At 40.1% G+C, this 23,675-nt stretch overlaps 1 protein-coding gene across 1 annotated transcript in view; it reads right to left on the bottom strand.

Moving 5' to 3' along the window:
• Positions 1-23,372, bottom strand: part of LOC103806842 (EGF-containing fibulin-like extracellular matrix protein 1) — a gene marked incomplete at its 3' end in the record, with an annotated part of 36,721 nt that extends 13,349 nt beyond the window's left edge. Inside the window, exons 1-3 of the mRNA XM_009079551.1 lie at positions 23,292-23,372; positions 20,332-20,380; positions 19,896-20,156 (exon numbers count right to left, since the gene is read on the bottom strand). Coding sequence (XP_009077799.1) covers positions 19,896-20,156; positions 20,332-20,380; positions 23,292-23,372 — 391 coding nt within the window. The remainder of the gene's footprint in view (positions 1-19,895; positions 20,157-20,331; positions 20,381-23,291) is intronic.
• Between the last annotated feature and the right edge of the window lie 303 nt (positions 23,373-23,675).

Genomic DNA, 23,675 nt, shown 5'->3' with positions numbered 1-23,675 from the left:
GAAGAGCCTGAAAACTGATTGTGGTTTTTAATTAGGAAGTTGAAGAATCCCTCATTAATTCTCTGCGAGCCTTTCCGCAGCACTTACACCAGCAACTGCTGGATCTCTGCAAAGGAAACGCAAATGTCCACCCAAAAAATGTGTTCAGACCACACTTCAAAAATCAATCAAGGACGAAAAGACCTCTGAGATACAATCTTATTCCCCTTCAACTTTTGCAGGCTGAATGAGCCATTTTAGGAGTTACAACTAGTTTCTAAGCTGAAAACACTTAAGTTCAAGTCGAGTTCAATAGCAGCTATCAGGAGGAGAAGGCTTATCTAAATGATGATATTGTTTTTAGCACTAATCATCCTATCTGTTGGCAGTACCAACATGCTGCAATCTCCACAGCTCCCTACGTAAATAAGCAGATTCCTGATGTTGTTCCAACTTTAGAAATGCCTTTGAAGGAATTATTTAGTTATGAATTTTTCCTACATGGTTATATGATACTTTTAGCATGTTGCTGTACATACCCACAGATGCCTTGTTTTGAAGAAACGTATCTAAAACTTGTTTCAAGTATAACTGGTTGCATTTTACCTCATGAAACAGGAATGGTTAAAAGACATTTGCTTTCACACCTTCTACAACTTTTGAATGATAGAAGAATAAAAGCAAATTATGGAAATAGTACTTAAAAAAAGACATATCAGTTGATTTGGTCCAAAATACACTCTAGGGATGGGAGGGGACTAGAAGAGCTGGGATAGAAAAACACAATGTTCAGGTTGCACAGTTCAAGTGAAATAAAACGGATGTGTAAAAGTTAAGACTTCTGTGGCAATCTAAATTTGACTGCTACAAACAAGAGGTGTTACACAGTATAAAACCATCAGAAACTGTATCTTATTAAGGTTTTTTTGCCTGTCTTGCTTCAATTCCCATTTGTTGGCTCTCCATTTGAACAAAAGTGGAAAATTCAATTTTCCATGTAATTCTTAACATGAAGAGGACAATGAAGTTTTCAACATTTGTTGTTAGAAAGAGAATAGATACAAGAGGCAAAGCCAGGCAGGATCAAAAGTGAGGCAGAGGCACCAGGGAGAAAGAAATCAATTATTTGAAGGTAAAATAAAAAAATGATAGGGACAATTATTAAGGAAGAAAAATGAATGTGGCAAAAGCAAGAGAGGAGCCCAAGAGAAGTCATGGTGGGCTGTGGGCGAAGGGGGGATGGACAAGAAGGGTAACTGAAATAAGCTGAGGGTGAGCAGTGTAGTGAAGATTGTAAGCTGGAGTGGTGCTTGGGAAGTATTTGTTGTTCTTTCAAAAACCTGACAAAAAAATTCTTAAAACTGAAAATTATTATTATTTTTGGCCCCACTATGAGATTTTTCTGGGGTTTAGCCACAGGATTTTTTTTCTGTGTTTGGGAACAAAAAAAAAGAAAAAAGACACCAAAAACTAGTTTGTTCTTTCAATGAGTCAGTAATAAATAAAAATGAACATTTTAAAAACCAGAAGTTTCCTTGGGAAGAGAGAGCTATTTTTTCTTCCAAAATTACTTTGCCTTAAAACTGTCATGGGCTCTGCTCTCAGGCTGAGGATCTGCCTTTAAGCAATCATGTAGAAGTAGCAATTGGGACAGCTTTTCTCTTTTATTTTTTTCCCTGGTGTTTGGCTGGGAAGTTACATGGGTTTGCCTCAGAGTAGATTCTGTGCTACCATAATCCTGGCACTTTGCACTGAAAATGAGATTTCAGCAGTGTTTCCTAGAGTAAGCAGAGTACTCCTGAAGCCTGCTGCAGGGCTGGAGGGATGGGGAAATGCAGCAACCTGCTTTGTTTGCCTGAGCATGTGATTTCTTTTTCTTTTTTTTTATACCTTGTGATCTTCACAGACTTCTGGCGAAGCTTAAAAGGTTAGTTTGAGGAGGGAGTGACTATCATTTGTTTAGAAAATAAATAGAAAAAAAGTAGGCCAAATACCAGTAAAGTTCCAGTTTTAAAATATTAAACTAACACACAACACTGCTGACCTGAAAAGGTCACATGAAGTGGGAGAAGGGATGTATTTGGAGTGATTGCCAGGCAGGACGTGGGATCTCTCACTGACTTGGCAGTAGATACTTAAGCTCTATTTGCTGTTAGTGCTGTTTCTAATGCTCCTTATTTGCTCAGTTCTTACATTTGACAAGATCCATGCTTTATTTTTCAGTATTTCCATGGTATTAAGCAAGTGTGTAAATCTATTCAGAGAGTAATCAAGGCCTACCTGCCTGCATTTTCCTGCTGCATCTTTGGTTAGTAGTCAGGATGCTCAGAAACCTGGGAAAAGGGAGGTTTTGAGGGGGTTTTCCTTTGGGGTGTGCTATCAGATAACAAGGCTATTTGTGGCATGTTTAAACTTGCTAAATATGGTGGAATAGGGCCCTTAGCTTCCAAATTTGTCAGTGAGAGTGAAGAAAGAAATGACTCCTTGAATTACTATAGAACTGTTAGAATTTCTTCAGAAGCAGCAGAAAGATTTAATAGAACTGTAAAAATGTAAGCATCTCTCTCCATGGGCTGACTGTATGGTCCTTGGCGAGTGTGAGGGAGAAAACCCAACACAGCAGATAAATAATTGCTGCCACATCATCTAAGCACATCATTATCACTGCTGGATGAGATGAAAGGTATTTACAAACCAGAGTCTGCCAGGAGAACACTGTCAGCTCGAGCTTGATCCAGCTCCAGCTGTAATCAATAGGAGCCTTCAACTAAACTAGAGTTTAGTAGAACAAACCAACTGCTTTCTGAAATGTCCTACACTGAGCTTTGTAAAGTTAAAGCTGGACCTCATGAGAAGTGGAGCACAGAGGGATACAGTGCCTAACAATACCCCTTTGTTTTACTCCACACATTGTTTGATGGTCTTCAGAATTATACTTTCCACTCTGACAACTCAAGCCCTCATTTTTCTTTCTCCCCCTTAAATCTCCCACTCTTACTTTTCTCCTGTTTTTTCTTTCCTGTTCCTCTGTGTTCTGCCCTTCTAATTTTTCAAGGCAGAGGATGTGCCTTTATTTGAGAGGAACAAGGTGAGTTTATGGCAGCCTATTCATTATATTTATGAATCATATCTAACTGAATTTTTCCCATAGCCCAAAGGTGGCTGAATGCCCAAAGGCACTGCTCTCTTAGTGCCTTGTATTTTCTATTTATAAGGTGTATTTTAGTTTACATCAGAAGCTGAGGGAATGACTTCTGCTTGATGCCACTTCTGCCAAATGAAACCCACAGAGAAACTGTGGCTGAAGGAACTCTGTACAAAAGTTGTGTGGGCTCTGTAATTTTGTTCACGTGGGTACATGGTAGTTGCCAATAAAAACAATCTAAAATAGATACAGCCTTGTGCAAGCCTCGAGATGATCTTAAAATGTACGGAACACAGGTAAGTGAGCACTGGAAGAGAAACACACTTTGTCAAAACACAGCTTGCTGAGAAAGTCAGCTTTTCCAAGGTGGTCGTGAAAGGACAAGAAGCTCCTCTGACAATGCTTTCTACTCCATGCAAGTTGATGAAACTCCTCAAAGTGTAATTTACAACCAAATGAAAGAAAATTGTTGGTTTTGAAACTGTTCGTGGTTGTGACAAAGTGTGAGCACTCCCCAGAACGTGTTGATGTTAAGTAGGCAGCAGAGCCAAGGACATAGAGAAATGAACCATTTTGGCCCTCCAAGGAGGGGGAACACTGGTGTGAGCAACTGCTCCATGTCAGGATAGTCCTGTGGCTCTGCGTTGCTGGCAGGCATTGGAAAACACAGCAGCATGGATCTGTGGGACAATCATTAGTACTGATGCCCATACAAACCGAGCTTTTTGCCTCCAGAGACCTGCATAAATAAAAGGATTTGGCTTTGTAACATGGGGAAGGCAAGGAACAGACCCTGATGCATTCACTGGTCAAGTTTTTTAATACTTTGTGGCATGAGATATTTCTCTCACTGCTGGTCCCAGGAAGAAAGGTGAGTGGGAAGCTTTAGCCATCCTTCCTGAAAAGAAAACATTGTGGACCTTCCTTCATCTTTTTTTTTCTGAAGGTATTTTGCTTTGTTTTCCACCTGTTCCACTCCCTTCTTTAAAAGGCACAAGGTCCCACATATATATTCTCTTGCAAATCGTGTATGAGCTAAGTGCCAAGGACATGTCGCCTGTCTGCATCTCAGCATTTCTGATGGATGCCCAGAACATCATCAGGACATTGCTTGGCATTGCCCTGCTGTCTCCAGCTCTAAGTATACAGTCATAAATGTTTGATTAACATCTAATCTAGCCTTTCCATGATCACTGCAGAGGTTAACTAATGAGCTTAAGTCCACAGGGAAACATAAGGGCCTCATATGCTGCTGAACACAGGCCAGTATTGGTCAAAATATACTTTGCTCATAAATTTTTGCAGGATGGGAGAAGAGACTTCTCAATTTAGACTTTCATCAAAGCTGTAGGAAGAAGCTGTCAGTCATACTTAAGGTTTTCATAGATGCCTTGCTGCCTCAAATGCCTTCCAGATGGATTCAATTCCAGCAGAGCAGGTCAAGTCCGTGCCATGCTCATTCAGCTGCTGGATGGCAGGAAAAAACTGACTGGTGGTTCTTTCTTCATGGATGTGCTATCTTCCAAGAACTGGTGAGGCAAGAGATGCACTGGCAGAAGATTAATCTAGGGGAGGCTAATTACATCAAACTAATTATTGCCAAGGGCAAAGAATAGAATTGAAAATAAAGCAAGGAGGTACATACCTGAGTATTAGTAAGATGGTCTGGTTGTAGTGGAGAAAAAGTAAAAATCTACAAGCACATTAATTGCTTACCAATAGGATAAGGGGGAGAATTTATTAAAATTAATCTTAAAATTCTGAAGCTAAAGTGTTTTGAATACTTTTAAAAATAATTTATCAATCCTTTTATTATTCATGTGACTCTTATTTGTTAGCTTGATTAACCCAAACCACTGTTTGCAACATTCAGGCTTCTCCCAAGCTAATCAACTTCAAATTCTAACAGATCTATATCTAAACTTATTTAGGATCTAACAGACACCTAGTTTGCTTTGGAAATTTCATGGAGAGGCAAAAAGATCAATATGAAAGAAAAGAAATACAGTATCTCAGCTAATAACCACATAGCATATTCTGAGCTGATTTCAGAGGTTCAAAAACACCTCAGAGAAATGAAACTAAGTAATGTAAGTTCTTGTATCCTATTATTTTCAAAAGGACTGGGAAGTGTACAGTGTGTTTTAGGATCAAGTCCAAATGATTTATAAGGAGTTAGGTCTCATTTTCAATGAAAGGAAAATAAAAAGGAAGCAAAGCATAATAGATAAGTAGGGCTTAATACATATTAATAACAAAAATCTTTTCAAAGCAAAGAACAATGATCTCTTATCTACAGAAGGTTCAGTAAAGAGGTTAATTCTGCATATTGCCCTAAAATTCTTGGGCTTGATTTATTATTAGTCTTATTTGTGCAGTACTTTTTATTTACCCCATAAGGCTTCATACTTATTACATGTACATGTGCTTGCCCAAAATGTCCAGCGGTAGAGAGCAAATCCTGCTGACCCAGAAAAGGAATCTGAGAGGTTCATGGAAGATCTCTGGGGATGCACAGCTACGTGTCACTCTGTCCCAAATCAGCCGTGTCCACTGCATCAATCTGCTCCTCATAAGGGAAGAACTTATCTGGTTTGCAGATCACTAACAATTTTGAAATTCAGTTCCTAGAAGGGATAAGACTTTATAGAGAGGATACTGAGGAGACGACTATTTTAGCCAAGCCAGGCATCACTTCTTAGACAAATGGCATGAAGTATCCAGTTAGTAAAAGTGACGATTTTGTTTCATCTGGCACTGTAAACCATTCACAATTCTGTCACCATAAATCACAAACTGTCAAATCTCTGGTTTCTTAAAGGAGCAGCTTTATTTCATTAACATTTTGAAACTGGCATTGCTAATGGTACAGTAATTTATTCAGGGTCACTGTGAATTGCTGCTTTCAGTCAGATTTTGGCATTTGTTGCCACCTTAAGAAAAGAGGAAGAGAGAATAAGGGATTAAACAGAAACAAGACTTATGTGAAGAATACCTAACAGGGGCAGTATTGCTAGGTGTGAGACAAGTTGAGAGATTCAGCAGAATGGTCTGAAAGCTCTGTCCGAGCAATGTAGCTGCAAGCTGAGTAAACAGCCCTGTTCCTTCACATCAAGGCTACTCCCTCCCATACTCTCAAGCATTTCCTACCCACCCATGAGTAGGATCAGCCTGTGCCTGGCATTGCAGGCTTGCTCTGGCAAGTTTTTAGTGAGGGTTTTTAAAGTAAAAGATCCTAGCAACAAGGTGAAGGACTGATTGACAGCAGCAGGAAGTAATTGTGTAAATTGGAGTATGTGCAAAGATGTCAGGGAAATTGCTGGGATCCAAGCATGTGCTTTAAATGCTGGGGCACAACTAAATGTGTCTTAATATCAAAGTATAAATTGTGGTTTTGCTTATTAAAATCAGTCTTGATACACTTTCAGTACTTGGAGAAGTTTGGTGGGCACTAGCTGTGATAAATATCTGTGTTTATTCAGAGTTCAGAGCTTTGAATTTTTAAAATTTCACCATTTTGCCTTGTGGATACATTTTGATTTTTTTTAAAATTGGAACTGAAAAAGCTACATAGATTCACTTGTAGCAAGAATTGGGTCATGGGAGGTTGGGGATAACATTCAGCTTCTCACTAGCTAGTCTGCTCCCCAGGAAAATATTTTCACTCACACTCAGGGCTGCCCAGAATTTGCTACTTTCACTTATGGAAAACACTACCTCACCTTCACCTTTTGTAAGAAAACAAACCATATTTTCCCATAAATACAGCAGAGTTTTATAAAACTTTCAGTTCTGACAAGTACAGTAAGAAACAGAAGGTGAAACCCAAGCAGGTGAATTGAAAGGAGGAGTTCTGGATATATGGGATAACCTTTTAGGGCAGTTGAGACTTAGAACAGGTTGCCCACAAAGCCTGAGTGCTCTCCATCCACAGTGGTTTTCAAGACCTGACTGGAGAAACCTCCATGGTCTGAGGGCCTGATGAATGTGGTCTGATCTCAGAGCTGAGTGGGATGTTGGACTGGAGACTTCCTGAGGTCCCTTCTCACCTGAATTATTCTATGATGCTGTAAATATACTCTAAGCTATTAATTAACCAGCATAGAGAACTCTACTACCTTTCTTTCCTCTGAGATTTTAGTGTTCTTCACGCAGGACTTTCCAGTTGAGGTTTCTGATTAAAACATTTATGGAGGCTATTAGAAAACTGTTTTTTAATGCAACCTAAGCACCAAACTAAACAAATTCAGCCCAGCTGTGAACTGAGAGAAAAAGAACTGTAAAGAAACCATTTGGCCATCACTGGGCTAAATTGTGAAATTAGTGCTAAGAATAGTTAACAGTGGGACATAAGCATTTAATTTTTCAAATTAAGGACAAATGATAGGAATGGAAAAACCTGCATATTATCATTCCAGTTTTTAAGGGCTGTTGTCTATCCAGCCCATCCCAACTGCATCCCAATGGGACAGTAATGCTGTCTTAAAGCTGAATTTGTGTGACAGAGGCAGTTCTGTAAGTTTATGGCATGAAGCTGAGTGCGTGTGAGTTGGTGTATTGAATGAGCATCTACAAAGATAGTCTCAAGCTAATCCAACGGATGTCCTGCTTGGAATGGTACAGCCAAATAAAAAAACTTCTTTTTGAGTTGCCTTTTTGCTGGTTTTCATATTTTTAGATACTTAGGATTGTTCTTTCTGGCTGAACCCCCTGAATGGCCACTGAGTATGTGAAAATCCCATTGGTCCCTTTGGTCTCTTTAAGATTTTGCTTTCAGCCTACTGCTCAGAACTGTTGCAGGAGCGTGACTCCACCCTGAGGACCAGGCGCTGTGCAATGGCTCCTGAGCCCCTGCTTGGTCACACATGAGGCATGTGAATGGAGCCCCCGGGGCTCCCACAGCATCTAGTGCCAGAATGTGCTGAGGCCACTTTTTGGCTAGGTTGGACATGACAGATACTTAAACAAAGAATCAAATGCGAAGAATGATATGAGCTGCTGCTGCTGCTTTTGTCCCAAACACACCACTGAACGCAGCAGCAGTGGTGTGTGAAGTATGTGCTAGTTAAGGCATGGAAGTGTTCAGAGCTCCTTCCTGCATGCACACGTTGCTCAGGAGAATGGAGCCTTGTAAGGCCCCTGAAAGCTGTGGCAGTATGACATCACTGAATTTCAATATTGCATGTTCTTCCTTGCAATAGCAAACTGATGAAAATGTTCTGATATTAAAACCTGATTTCTTTCTGGTAAATAAATGTATTAAATTGCATTTGACAACTAACAATCAGACTGGGTTATTTATACATCACTTTGTCAGAATTACACAAACTTGTGTCTGAATTTCCCAATGGTTTTAATTTTCAACAAAACTACCCAAAAGTCTCAACCTTCTGCAGCTTGTAGACAGGGAGAGGTTCCATTATGGTGCTGAACACCTGATGTCCAGACTGATTAGTCAGAGTTTAGGGAATGGGCTTTGTGCTCAATCCATGGGTAACAGTCACTGGACCCAAAAAGATGAAAAACTTAACAGACTACGTGTGCCCGAAATGAGATACCTCAAAAAGGCACAGATATCACTAATGTGCTCTTCAACAATTAACCTCAATAAAACAACTAACAATTAAAGATTGCCTCAAGCATAAATTAGGTTTGTTAACCCTTTCAAAAGTTGTTGGATTTTTACTGTTGATCTCACTGTTTCAAATGTCCAGACCTTATTTTAATTAAATTCTTAAACTGTTGGCCTCAGTCATATACCATAGTGAGTTCAGGAAGCATTTCCTTTTCTGGGGTCCTTCAGGTATACCACATTTCTGCATCATAAATGAAGATGTGAATTGTTGCAGGAAACAGCAGTTGCAAACTTGCCTGCTCCATCCTTTTCATTATTTCTGTATGAGTTTGCCACACTTCTCTCTTTTCTCTGCTGTTAAAACATCTCCTCATCCCCAAACTGTTGTTTCTTCTGCTGCAAGCAGCTCCTGTTCTGCAGTATTGCCCTTGCCCTGGGCTGAGCAGCACTGCAAGCAGCTGCTGAGCTGTTTGGTAGGTAAGAAAATGAAGCAAGTGAATTGTTCTCGCATCCCAAACTGCCCCTCGCACAGCTCCGGCTTCTCCAAGCTGGGGAATCCCCCAGGAAGCTTTCAGGAGGGTGGAGAAAGCAGAGACAAGATCAAGACTAGTGCTCTAAAAGTGTGCTTAGGGGAAGAGCCGAGGGTGTTCGAGGGTGTTGCTGGGTGGATCTCCTTGGCTAGGTTTGGGTTTTGGCTGTATTACATGGCTGTGCTTTCAATTTATTTCAAAGGTGCCTAGAGCCTTATAAATCTGCATACATAGTAAGGAAGAGATTCTCTGAACAGTGGATACTGCACTTGGGAGTGTAACCATAATGGAGAGAATGGTTGGATTTAAATACATAACGAAGCAACCTTCTTGTAAAAACATCTTCTAGAAAAGGGGAATTTTCCCTTTTATAGGCATATAGCACTACAATTTCTGATAGAGGAGTACTCTGTCTTGGAACACACACCACAGCCCCCTCCCCAAAAATCACAATTGTCCACATGATGAGTGATAGATTAGAATTTAAGAATATATTTTATGGATTTTTTAAACAATGGCTACACTGTTTCCAATAGGGAAAATGGATGAATATTCCAACTTGTGAAGTGCACAAATGCTATCAGGAGTGTGGTTATAGCTCTCTTCCCCCTCAGGTTTGTCTGAGCTGTAATGTTCTGCTCCTGCAAATACTGCCAACCCAGAAGGTGCTCAATTCTGTTGATTTAAGCCTATCATTTTTATCTGCCCATGCAATGCTTTCTGCACTAGGTACTGCTGGGCCTATAATATCTTGGGGTACTGCAACCATTCTGAACTTCTTTTCCACTCCAGTAACACACAAGAAGTTACTGGTGAGAGGAAAATCAGACTTGATGCTTCAAATTAAGCCAGCTAAGACCAAGGATGGTCTGGATGCACAGTACATATAAGCAGAATGACATCAGAAAACATGTTTTTATTTACCCTTACTTTTGGATTCTGCAGAGTTTCCTGATACAGTCTCCAACAGCTTCTGGGAGGACTGATGTCAGGTGTCATCCACAGTGTATGGGGGCAGAGCAGTGGGTGCTCCATAGCACTTCTTATTTCTGAGGTGTCTGTGTGCTAACTCCTCACTGCCTAGGGAAATAGTCCTGCTTTTCACTCACCCCAGGTGTGACAGGCAACACCTTGTTTTACTCAGTTCACCTTTACCAACTCAAAGTTCTGTGCAGAACTTACTCCTGATAAGGAAGTCCCTTGAGAACAAATTCATCTGGAAGAAAGTGCTTTAAATACTACAAGATATAAAAGTACAAGTAATATCTGGTAATGCAGGAGCAAAGCAAAATCATTTCCAAATTGATGCAGAACTCAGTAACTATTTTTAAGACACTCAACAAAGGTATCTATTTCTTGACATGATGCTATGTTTAACAACTTAGATGAACCTTCTCCAAGTACTAACTGTATTTGTTGCTTCTAAATGTCTATTTAATCCCACCTGTTTTTTAATGCAGCCCAGATATTCAAAATTCTCCATGGAGTAAGTCTAGACAAAGAAGAGATTGTATTTTCTATGTTTCTGATCAAGACAGTTGTACAAGCTAGGTCAAGTCAGCTAAAATCACCCTTAAATTTCTTCTCACTTTGCCATGTTTTATTCTTTTCCTCTGTGCAAATCTGATATTAAATGTTAGCTTATTGGCAACCTCATTAAAACCACACAGAAAATTGCTACCTATCAAAGGTCTTTGCATTGCCCAATTCTAACTATGTCAAACAACAGGCAACTGTTGCAGTATTGGTAAGGGTTTCTTTTTAAATTGTTAATGCTAACAGATATGCAGTTATTGATTGTCCATATTTCTGTTTTTCTGGCATCACAGTATTTTTTCATTCCATAAGATGTTGTCTTTTTTCCTCCCTGGATTTCTTTAATTCTTGCAAATTTTAATTCTTGAAACCCCAGCTTAAATCTTTGTCTAAGCACCAGTTTTACACAGCAATCTGACTCAAAGTTTTTCTTTTGGTTACATCTGAGAGTGGAATTGAACTGGTTTGATTGCACAAGTTCTGCCCAGTTACCTACTAACAGAAATCCCATCCATGCAGGCATATGCATATATAAAAATCCTCAAACCAGGTCTGTTTGTACTCAGGAAACTACATGGAACATCTGTTCAGGCATGGGCTAAGCACGGTCAAGTGCAGTGTCAGATTTGCTTATATCATCTCATACTGGGTAATGCATTAGGCTAGAGTTTACTTCAGATTCAATTCAGCTTGTAAAAGAAAGCTGATTGAAATAGGCTTAACTGATGCCAACATATGTCCACTCAAAGGCATGAACTTTTAAATCAAGAGTTAATAAAGATGGATTCAGAGCTTGCCAAAGTATCTCTTCCCAGGAGATACACCTTCATACACTGAATCCTTTGTTATTCCATTTAAGAATTTTACTTAAAAGGCTCTACTGAATACCTAATTTTAAAGATGTTTAATTAAGAACTCAGGATATATTATGCCAGGAAAGGTCTAATTAATTTCTGGGCCTGAAGAACTTTTTCTTAGCCTTATAACTTACTTTTCTTAGTCACTTTTTTTCAGCTTCATTGCACAGGTTTTACCATATAATTATACCTAACAAAGATTAAACATTTCTCTACTCTACTTAGAACAGAACCAACTCTGAACACGACTTTAGATTAACAAATAAAACACACATGAATGAGCATAAAAGGTATTTTATAATAACTACATGTATGCTAAAATATTTCAGAGCTCTGTAATTTGCAAATCCCTCTTGTATTTTTAGTAAAGTTAAAATATGGATGAAAGAAGGTACAAGCAGGATTCTTGTGTGTTTAGTATGTTTTTTTCAGCTTAAATTTTGCTGTCTATTAAATTATGGCAAATAACTTTATCTTCAAAACTGTTGCTTCCTGGCTGCTATGAAAACAAAACTTAAAGATGAAAATAGGTATGATCTTTATGAAGTTTCATGCTTTTTATCCATGAACTTTATATGTCTGATTACCTATTCCACATATTCTTGGCACAGAGAGATCTTACAAGCTAAGTTCAGATCTTCCTGTCTTGTGGATAGAAGCAACTAAACTTTGACAAGTATGTGGCAAAATTCCCTTTGATAAGAAGCCTTCAGCCTAAAGGATGCTTAAATTTTGTGTGACTTATTCTAGAACATGCATAAATGCTGATAGTCCAGAAAAAGTAGCTCAAAAAGCAGCACAGAAAAAGAGAATAAATATTCCGTAAATATAACGAAAGGAGGTGACAAAGCTCAGCTTACATTAAAGCCATGAACAAAAGGTAAAACTTATTATTCAGCTGACACAGACACAGCACGAAGGGGTTGCCATGACAAAGTGCTGTACAAGAGTAGTTGACTACACCACAAAGTATGTGAAATGTTTAAGATGCAACCTGGTAAGGTGAACTCAAAAATTACACTCTCATTGTGGTTTCTGCCAGACCAAAAACATCTCACTAGTGTGGAGTCCTGTAGCACAACCGTTGTCTTTGACGCAGGAAAATGGCAAAACAGCAAGCCTAAACATCACAATGAATTAATTCATGTAGTGGTGGAGGCTGGGGCACTTGACTGTGGAGCAGCAGACATGATTCCTTAGTAAAGAACATGCAGAGGAACACAAGCATCACTGAGCAGTACAGGGAAGAATCAAACAGACCACTGCTGTCTTTGTGGGGAGCTTTGCTCTTCTGGCAGGACTGTTTTGGCACACAGAAAGGCAAGGAGAAACAGCAGCTATCATCTTCCTTTGCCAGCATGGAAAACGAGAAAATAACTTGGAAAGATAATCAAATGAGGAAAATAACAGTTTCAAGTTCAGTTCTTGCTTGATAAATTAGTGTCCCAGTCTTGGGGGTAATGAAAAAATGTCTTGGACCTTTAAATGCTGTGTCCATAATGTTGAGACACCCTAGAAATGCTCTAGCAAAGGTGACTTGGTAACCCAGACTTCCAGAATGAAAATAAACCACAGATAAGAGCATTTCCATTATATACTAAGTCATCTGAAGCAGCAGTCAGGTTTGAAAATGGAGGAAAAAAAGTGTTGGTTGAGAGAAAATGGCTCTGAGGAAACAATTGGAACAAGCAGGAAGACACAGCCTTTGTCAGCAGGCTGAGGAATGACAGTGCAGCAGACTGGGAGGAAACAATGGCAGAGCTGCTCAAAGCAAGCACATTGAGAACATCCCTGTAATCCTTTCATGGAAATATGGGAGAAACAATCTATCCACCAAGTGGCAATAGTATTGCTATAAAATTATCCCAGAAGGGTACTAATAGCAGCTGTCAGGATGCTCTCAGGCTGCTGTTACTGCTAGGGACACTGTGTCACTGCAGTGCTGCAGAATGTATGTCACTGAGAGCAAGCACTGACCCAGGAAACAAAACTAGCCCTACTGCCACAATGTTTTGTGCTTTCTGATGCTACAGAGTGCAACAGGTGACAGCTCTCATGCCCTGTGTCCTTTACTGACTTGTAGGATGTTTGTGTCTGGGTGTTTGCAACAGGTACAGGGAATTCCTCAAATAGAGAAATAAATACCCTGGGCCTTTTTAAGGGGTGCCAAGTACAGTGGGATGCCAAGTCAGGATCAGGCATAAGCACATTCTTCCCCTTTGCTATCTGGTGTTATTCCTGATTGCATTGTGAAAAGACCTCCAGCTTAAGAGAGTGGAATTCTGAAGGAGGACAGATGGCTGGAGGTTTGGACTTTCTTCAGGCCATGTGCCTTCTGAGTACATTTGCTGTGTTTTGTCTGTCAAAACATTAGCCTCCTTCGAGCTACTAAGGAAACAGCCTTTAAAATCAACAAACCAAACCCGCAAGGATGACAGTTGATGTGACTACTGTACAATCCCATTTTTCTGGAACAAGGAGCCATGAGAACTGCTAATGAGTTTACTTAAATTTGAAGTCCACTGCTTGCCTGCATAATCACAGTTCAGGAAGCTAAGGTATACAACTTTGGGAAGCTTGCTTGCATCTAGGACACTTAGCATGATTAGCAAATGGTAGGAATCTTTAGCTGCAACACACTGAGCATATTCCTGCAGGGGTCAAGACAATGGGAAAGCAGTAAGTAACTAAAGAAAGGAAAGCAGCTGCTAGTGTTTATGCTTGTGATAGATGTTCGCAGCAAAATGGTCAGATGGAACAGAGAATATCTATCCAAGGTCTTGACATGACACTCACAGCTGTGCAAATAGCACAGATGGGGAGATGATTCAGAGTGGCCAGATTTCCAAAATGCCCAAAACCAGGCCCTCAAAGCAAGAGGGTTTTTTGTGAGCTCCCCTCTGGACCTTCAAGGCTATTAAAGAGATGTTTCAGAAAGGGCTCTTTGCAGCAAAATGCAGCAGTTTTACAGCTTAACAACTTGAACAATTGGTTCAGGATGGGCTGATGAAAGATGATCTCTGCATGATGTATCCAAATGCAGAAGAAATTAATTGGCATCTATGAACAATCAGTTCAAAGAGCTGTGAAAATGTCAGCTTGTATCCTTCTGTGGGTTCTCTCAGACCTGCAAAATTCCTATGGCTTTTCCAAGTAATTAGTAGTCAAATAGCACACCTAACCAGGTCAATCTCTCAGGGTGGCTACTGCTGGCAGCAAGTGCTCTCCACTTGCTGAAGTACTGCAGCAAACATACAGACATATGAACTGAGTTAGTACTTTGATGAGCTAATGGCATCCTAAACTAGATAACTAAACCTTATTTTTCCAACCACAGCCTCCCTCCTCACCCTATCCTCAAACTAAACTGGTCTAGTGGTATGTTGAGAGGAACAACTCTGGAACTGACCTTGTCATACCTCAGCTGCCTTTAAAAGTAGTCCTGAGCCCATTTTTTACAGTACTCCTTAGCTACAAGGAGGAGGAAAACCTGGAATGGTGCACTATGTTACAAAAAGCTCTCCAAAACATTTCTGAGGCCAGCCTAAGAAACTACTACAGCTGCATTTTAGGTTATATCTATCTTGGCAAATAGCATGAACCCACAGGAGCAGCTCATAAGTTGGAGTAGAGGCTCCACTGTCCCAATCCATGCCCTTCTGAGGCTCTCTTGAGTCCTGAAGCCTAAATGCTCGTTAGTGGTTGTGGCATATTAGTGGCACTCCTGCTGTGCATTTCAGGTTTAGTTTCATCTGAACTGGATGTGCTTTGCACGTTCCAAGGCTGCTCAGTGAGGCAAATCAAAGTACAGTAAGTGGAGCTCATTAGGAGGTGCATTTTAGAGGGACTGTCTGTGCCCCAGCCAAAATGCCAACCAGGAGCAGCCTGCCAGAGGCATACCCAGGCTCTGCAAAGGGCCAGCCTGAGGGCACCTGCACTTACACATTTTTTTATGTCCTTTATATTCTAGTCGCACATCCCTGACATATATACATCTATATATAACATAAAGGGGTTTCTGTATGGAAACCACCACCATGAACTACTCCTCCTTGTCCCCCCCTCATTAACAGGAGAACAACAAAGGACTCTAGAGATGCAATATTTAGGCTTATTTGACTTATTCACACTAAATTAAGCTATGTATTTTCATCAAGAAGTTAAGTGAAAAGTGCCAGAAAACTTAACAAAAACCCCCCTCAGCCCTATGAACGAAGGGATTCCTAAAATGATTTTGCAGGGGAAAAATAACCACAGGACAGAAAACTAATTTCTTTCCTCCCTCCACAAAGAAGAAAAAAGGCAACCAACATCCACCAAGTCTAAGCAGAACTCTCTGGAAAAATGCCTCTCCTGTAGGAGAAAGCACTGATCTCTTACACTGCGATCTGTCTCCTTCCTGTTCTTTACGGCTGTAGTAGCACAGAGGGTTATTAAAGAGACTGGAAAAATATCAGAAGCTAATCTAACTGAGGAGCAAAGAAGTTCTCTTATGTTACTGCTTGCATTTCCAGCATGATAGGAAGGCAAGAAAAGTAAGTTCTTTTCCCTTCTCAAGTTTACAGGTTATTTGGTACCTTTGTTTGGTACCTTTATTTTTTATTTTTCCATTCAAGTGTCATTAACATTCTAGGAAAAGCCAGTACTTTCTTGCAGACTAGGTTTGACAAAATTGAATTAATTGGGTGATTTTCTTTTGACTGCAGTAGGAGCAGACTCAAATCAGAGAGACCCTAACAACACAGTAAAATACAACTCAGTCTTGTATGCAGGCACAGAGTACAGCTATTTATGGTTCTCATCAAGCAAAAAGTGTCTGTGAACATTAGCTAACTCATTAATTTGCTTAAAAATATTTCTTACTCTGTTTTTTGCTCTTCCCAATTAGAGTGATACTCTTACAGTGGCAGGTCTGAACATCCAAGTGGCTTCCTGGAAGTGTAAGCAGGTGCCACATATGGGAATATACCTTAGTGACCACATTTAGGAGTGACAGTGAAGTGGGAAGTGATTATATTGGGATGGGGAGAACAGGGGGATTAGTCAAGGTCATAAACCCAGAATTTAAGATACAGTTCAAGTGTTTAAGTTGAAGCACAACACTCAGAACTCTGTACATTTCCCACTTAAGAGATCTTCCTCCAGAATAACCTCCCCTCATATTTTCATCAGTTTTTGGGGTTTCATGGCACTCACCGCTCACATATAGTATCTTAAGAATTTCCCAGGAAAATTTTGCTACCCACACTTCTAACATCAATGTGGTGATACCAGAACATGTTTTCGATCACTAGTAGTTATAAAAATGATGCATGTCCTATAAAACAGCTGCCATTTCCCTGGAGTTGTCTCCTGCAAGGCAATGTGCTTGGCTGTCAACCTGTCACCTGTGCCTTGCATTTGCAGGTCTTTAGTAACTAACAGAAAACTCTCACCACTGATAACTGTAAGAGTTGTCACTCATTTCCTTCAGGTCAGAAGTTAAGAAGGTACCAAATATCTTTTGTAGCTCAGGCAAATGACCATGTTTCGGTAGATTAAGAAGAGAATCGAACCATGAAGCTCAGCACATCACTGAAGCCTCTCAAAGTCCAACAGGACTAGTGTCATTTATGCCTGTTTATTCCAAGCACAGAAACCACAGGAGTGTGTTTGGCCTGTCATACCCTCACTATTCCATGTTTAAAAAGGGAGTGGACATTTGTGCTAAAACAGAAGGCCCCTCACACTCTAGCATGATGTCAGTAACTCAGCTCCTTAGAGCATGTTATTGTTTCAAACAGAGGTCTCCACACTTTCACATTGGTTATAAAATACTTAGTGCTGCTGGACTGGAATGAAAATGTCATACATCTGCAAACAATTAGAAGGAGCTGGACTTCATATTTGATTTACTAAACAATAAAACAAGCTTAAGTGTGACTATATCTGTAAGTTACACTCCCTAGGAGCCTTGAGCAGTTATCATAGCAAAGTCTTTTAACCATAATTAAATAAATCCGCAGTGGGACCATTGCTGATTGAGATTATCTTTTATAAGATATTTTCAGCAGTGGAAAGCATGAAGATCACGAAGTTGAATGCATGCTTTAAGTGCTCCAACAGTCTTTTATCCTTTCTTTCAAGCACACTCCACTACCCTTTTTCCAGCTGGAATTCATTCAGTACAATACATTTCAGTTTTAAACACTTAATATTTCCATGCTTTCTGCATTTAGATTGAAATTTTGGCATGAGGAAATTAGTAGCAAAACTCTCAATTCAGTCAAGCCCAAGATTTCATCATAGTTTGTGTGCCTTCTAGTTAAAACATTCTGATACTATAACAACAGTTAGTTGTTGTTATAAATTAACCAAAGATTGGTCAAATTGAATATAAATATCTAGTTGCAAGTTTCAGGAAGCTGGAACATGTAGTAAAGTAATAGTAATGTATCACCACTCTTCTCAACAAAACAGAAACCTCAACCAGTTGTCAGTCTCTAAGTTAAGCCTAATTATCAACCTTTATTTGGAATACAAGGTATTGGTACTACAGGCTGTTAAACTTCCCTATACTATCCACAGTTTACACTCCTAAAGCCAGTGTAGCAAAAGGGATCACAGAGTCATTAAGATTAGAAAAGGCCTCTGAGATCCAACCTGTAACCTAACACCACCATGTCCTCTAGACCAGAGCACTAAGATTGGATGTAGCACTTTCCTTAAACACCTCCAGGGATAGTGACTCCACCACCTCCCTGGGCAGCTCCTTCCAATGTCTGAAATGTTCACGTCTGGAAATTTTCTAGCATTACTTGCATTTTTTAATCACACAAAACCATCATTATGTGCTAAAGTTGAAGCAGTTTGTTGCATTTCACCAGCGAAGACGAATGCCAGCAGCATCACCTGAAGGAGGGAGTACCAGAACAAGCCCAGGAGCCCAGTATTCTGCTTCTGGCTCTGCTGCTGCTTTGCCAAGTTAAACTAAGGGGAAAAAATATAATTTTCCATCCTTGACATTGATTTTATCTTGATAACCCTAAGTGAAGGCCCAGGGTTAAGGGGACCACAGAACTGACCTCTCACAGTAGGTTCTTCACTTGACATTCTGGAGTTAGAGTGACAGAAATGTTGAACATAAGCCAGAAATGCAACTCTGAGGCTTTGCCTACAAAAATAACTTCTCCATCCTCCACGATGATTACTGTGCTTCAGAATGACAGGGAATTTACTTACTAGTGATAAATAATGTTCTGTGTACACGAATACCAGGGAGAAAGCAACTACCACTGTATGTTACAGCTTGTCCTGATTATAGTCACTCAAGTACTATTTTATGTGATTATACTGTTACAGGCCACAAAGTGGAAAAGCTGAACCATGGGGTCACGTTTTGCCCTCTGTTTTCATGGGTATCCCACTAACATGCTTGGAAAGCAAGTTTGTGAACAAGGAGTAGAATATATTTTTATGAAAGAAAACAAAACAGTGGACGAAACATTTGTTACTTCAGCAAGTAGAAGAGTAAACTATTTATATAAAATAATAAATGAAACAGCCTTAGTTTACAGTAGTGCTTGTAAGTCTGGTTCCTGAATGCATACAATTAACATTGCTAATGCCCTGAGAATTTTTGGCACTGTGTGTGGTGTACGTACACTCAGATGAAAGCTCTTCATTGCCATAGTTTCAGAGTGGTCAGGCTATAACTAGAACTAACTGGAGTGTAGAGCTACTTCCACAGGGATTGGAAGAGTACAAGCTGTTCAGATGTTGGGTTCCTACTACTAGAGAAATATTCCTCACCTGTGATAAAACCACTGTATTCTTCTGCACTGCTGTCTGCTCTAAGCAAAAGTTCATAGTGGTTTTTTTTTGCTCCACTCAGCATTCACTTACTGAAAAACAGACTTCTGCATATCTTTAGAAATTGTTTATGATGTGCTGTATTGCCTACTTTTTTCAAAGCACTGTCTCTCCTAGACGTACTTCAAACAACACAAAATGCTTGAGTAGAGTTGCTTTAAGGTATTTTCTTTTTGAGATCTACAGACAACAGAATTAATTCTACTTAGACTGTAAGGCTGCAGCAAACTTCATGTTCTGTCACCTTGAACAACAACAACAACATGCATGTATTTTATTTATCTATCTTAAGTGTACATGTGCAGTTCAATGGTGCAACAATCCCTTCTAGTCAGTGCAAGAGCTGTCATTTCCCAGGCATCGGGTTTGTTATCATCTACACTCTGATCCTATCAACAGCAAACCAGAGGGCACTTGCTTACCTTGGCACACATTGTGGTCACTTTGCTCATAGCCAGCTGCACACTGGATTTGGTGGGTTGGGTTTGGAGGGGCACGCTGAGGGTCAGCTGGGGTCCGGCGAATGACATTGTTTCGCCCACTAGTGGATTCAGCTGCTGCTTCTTCTCGCTCATTTACAATAATTTGCGCCGTTCTGGGTAGACAGAGGTATCCTCCATAGTGGTTAACACATTTCATCCCACCTTTACATGCATCTGGGACTATTTCACATTCATCAATATCTGTGGTTAGCAACAACACAAGTCATGCTTTTAACAGTCGAACCTTCTGCAACAGCCATTAATACAAACACAATGAGACATGCACACACACCTCCTTGTCCAAAACAGGGGTGTGCAATGATAATACTTAAAGGATACCAATGGCAAGTCTATCTTTGAAAATTATTTACTGTACCTTTGCACCGTTGCCTAACAGGGTCCCATTCATAGCCATCTGTGCATTGCTGTAGAGAAAAAAACCCCAAATATAAATTAGGCTACTCAGGATTCATTATTTTTGAAAAATAATGAAGTGTATTTCAATGAATTCAGAGTTGGGCACTAAGGGAAATACAGTGTTTGCATACCTTGGTAAGCTAGAAAAAATGGCTATTGGCACAGCACTGCTGCGCAGAATAACAAGTGTGGGTCCCTTCCAGCTTGGAATATTCTATGATATATAGAGAGCCTCTATCTCAGGAAGTCCCCAAGATATTGCTTGTTGTGAGCAGGCAGATTTTATTGGGCTGGGGAACAAAGTGAATAAAGCATTGCTTTCTTCTTGCCTTGTTCCTATACCCTGTTTTAAAGCATCTGTCCTTGCCTGAATCCTGGAATAGGTAACCCTTCGGCATGACCCAGCTGACCAATATGAAAATCTTCTTAGCAAAGAGCAGCATGTTTTACTGAGTTTTCACCTTATTCACTGCCTTCCAACAGGTGAACATCTTTCATTGCCAGGGCCCATTAGCCAGAGGGATAAGGGGCCTCTATGCCCCTGTACTTCATCCTCTCTCCCATTAGCACTCTAGCAAACGGGAAGGATTCCATGACAGCTGGAAACTCATTCACATGCTTTTTAATCACATGACTCCAGGAACTGCAGTCTAGGAGGGACAATTTATATTGTGAGACACACAATAAACGGTTAGAGTTTATAACAGTGGGACTACTTATTTACACAAGACTTTGCAAAATTCAAACAAGACTATACTCAGCAACTATTCAGACTAGCAAGTTCAGGAATAATTTTAAATATTCTGCCCTGCATCTTCATTATTTCTCTGCCCTAAGACATTAAATTGTCTAGAGGGCAGTCAGTTGAATCAGAGGTTCCAGTTACTGATTGGCAAAGCACCACACTGCTACCAGTTGGAACATTTAAAATATTAAAATATCAATGAATCAACTGTGCTGTGTAGGTATATCCTGTGCTGCTCAGGATATTACTTTAATGGCCCCATACAAAAAAGATATTCAAGTCAGCTAATGTAATTAGTCACAGTCAAGCAAGCTAAATCTTGTTGCAACTCCTCTGCTGCAGAGGGACTTAGAAGTGACAAACTTGACCTTCTGATGCCAAGATCCACGTGTCCATGTACTATTCTTAAGCTATTTTGAGGAACTTGTTGCTGACACTGACTCAGCAATAGGATTGAGAATATTTGCTTCACTTGTAGGTGACAGCAGTGATTTGCCAAACATGGCAAAAAAGTTGTAACTTTGAAGGCTTTTTCTTCCAGAGGGGTAAGTGGACATTCTCTAAAGGAATAACTACATGCTGAGTTGACAACACCAAAGTTACTGTAGTTATGAAAATGCAAGCCCAAAGAAAAACAGCTAATTCATGTATTTACTGAATCACCCAATTCCTGTTAATGCACAACAGAAGTACTGTCTGTTTAAGTGCAAGGAGCCAAGTCCATCTATTACTGCAGCTGAAGGCACTTTTACAATAGCAAGGGATTTGGCCCTAACTGAATACCATATACACATCAGAAACAGTAGCATCCTAAGAGTAAATTTGCCCAAGCTAAGCTTTTTTTTTGTTTCATTTTACATTATTGGAGTCTAATGATCATTGAAACACCTAAATGCTAAGACTTCTTTGAAAACAGAGCACAGGTACTCAGGTCATACAGGCAGCTAGAAACTTTCAATTGTTATCGTCAGAATTAAGTAGTCATATCAGAAAATGCTACTTGATTTTTAAAAAGAAATATGTAATAAACTTGGAAAAGAAGGGGGTGGGATCTTTATTCAGCCTGGATTTTCAAAAGGTAATTAGATATTCAGTTTCCACTTCTATATAGCGACTTGGAAAAACAAATAATCACACAAGCCTCTAAATAAAAGTACTCCCAGCTTTCAAAACCCTAATGCTTTTAAAGCCCAGTGTTAAAGTACTTTATGACTGACTTCCTGATGCTCACTTGAGGCTTCTTTAAGCCCTGACTTCTACAAGAAGGTCCAACTCTGCAATATTTACTTGCTTGAGCCATCCCACTGACTTCAGTGGGATTACTTGTATAAGACAATCCCAGGCTTTGGCTGTAATTCTCTAACTTTTTGCATGTGTGCAGAATTTTCTGCTTGTGTGGCATTGGGCTGATGTCTGTGCACACATTCAGAGGTCCACCCAGATGAAGCAAGTTGCAGGGATTACGACTGTAATCAGATGTGAAAGTGTGGGTTTTTCCCCAGCCCAAGCCGATGTAATTGCCACTCCTTCCGTGACATGCATTATGCAAGCCAAACACTGAACACAAGCAGATTTAAAAGAAAAAGCTTTGCAAAAAGACCTTTAAATCTCTCACTTGTTTGCAAGCAAGAACCTACTTCCAGTATTCTTGGACTATTTTATCAAGCCATGAAAAGCCACTTCTCAAAAACAGCTCAGAAACAAACAGTCCTGTGCCCACTCCAGGACTCAGATGCTTCATTAAGAGCTCTGAATTTGGAAGCACTTAGATTTTGTTAAAAACAGCTTGAAATATCCATAAGAAAACACAGAAGAATGTTTGACCTAATTATCTGTCAAATTCCATATATCTCAAAGGTCCTAGGAACTCTGTCTTTATGAAAATGGATTTAAAAATATTAAAACTTCATAATTTTGTTCAGTCCCTCAAGCTGAATACATTGATAAATTTTTCAGAACAGACAAATTTGTAGCCCATTTTGCTCAATCTTGTCAACTTCAAGTTTTAAACAGTTTCAGTGCAGGAACAGCTTATTTTATGGTTAACATTCGAACTCGACGACCCCCGTAGTGCATATTATACATTGGCAAGAAATTCGGTTTTTTTTCTTAAGGGTCATTTAGCAAAGAATCCCTGCAAAGCAGTAATTATCTTTAACTCTATTAAACCTTACCGTGTATGTTATGGTTTCCTCAGTTTCCTGCGAATGTACTGTAATAAGAATGAGTGCAGCCAAGAACACAGCTGTCAACATCGTGAACCTTGAAAGAAAGGAAAAACAAATAAAGCAGGAATATTTTTAGCTATTCTTCTCGAGAGAGAGACCCCTGGGACCGGGTCCTGCGGAGACATACCCCCGGGATTGGGTCCTGCCCGGGGCGCCCACCCAGCCCCTACCTGGGAGAGCCGGCCGGGCACAGCCCCTTCGCTCCCGCAACAAGAAGGTGAGGCTTGGCCGTGCTTCCCAGCCCGGGGATTTTATCCAGCTGGGAGCGGGGGGCGGAAATCACCAGTGAATGGAGTTTAAAACTCCCTAGCGCTAGCGCCGCGCACAGCG

Source organism: Acanthisitta chloris, unplaced genomic scaffold (genome assembly GCF_000695815.1).
Source record: "Acanthisitta chloris isolate BGI_N310 unplaced genomic scaffold, ASM69581v1 scaffold44427, whole genome shotgun sequence".
Classification (NCBI taxonomy): domain Eukaryota; kingdom Metazoa; phylum Chordata; class Aves; order Passeriformes; family Acanthisittidae; genus Acanthisitta; species Acanthisitta chloris.
This window is presented reverse-complemented; position numbering and strand designations above follow the sequence as displayed.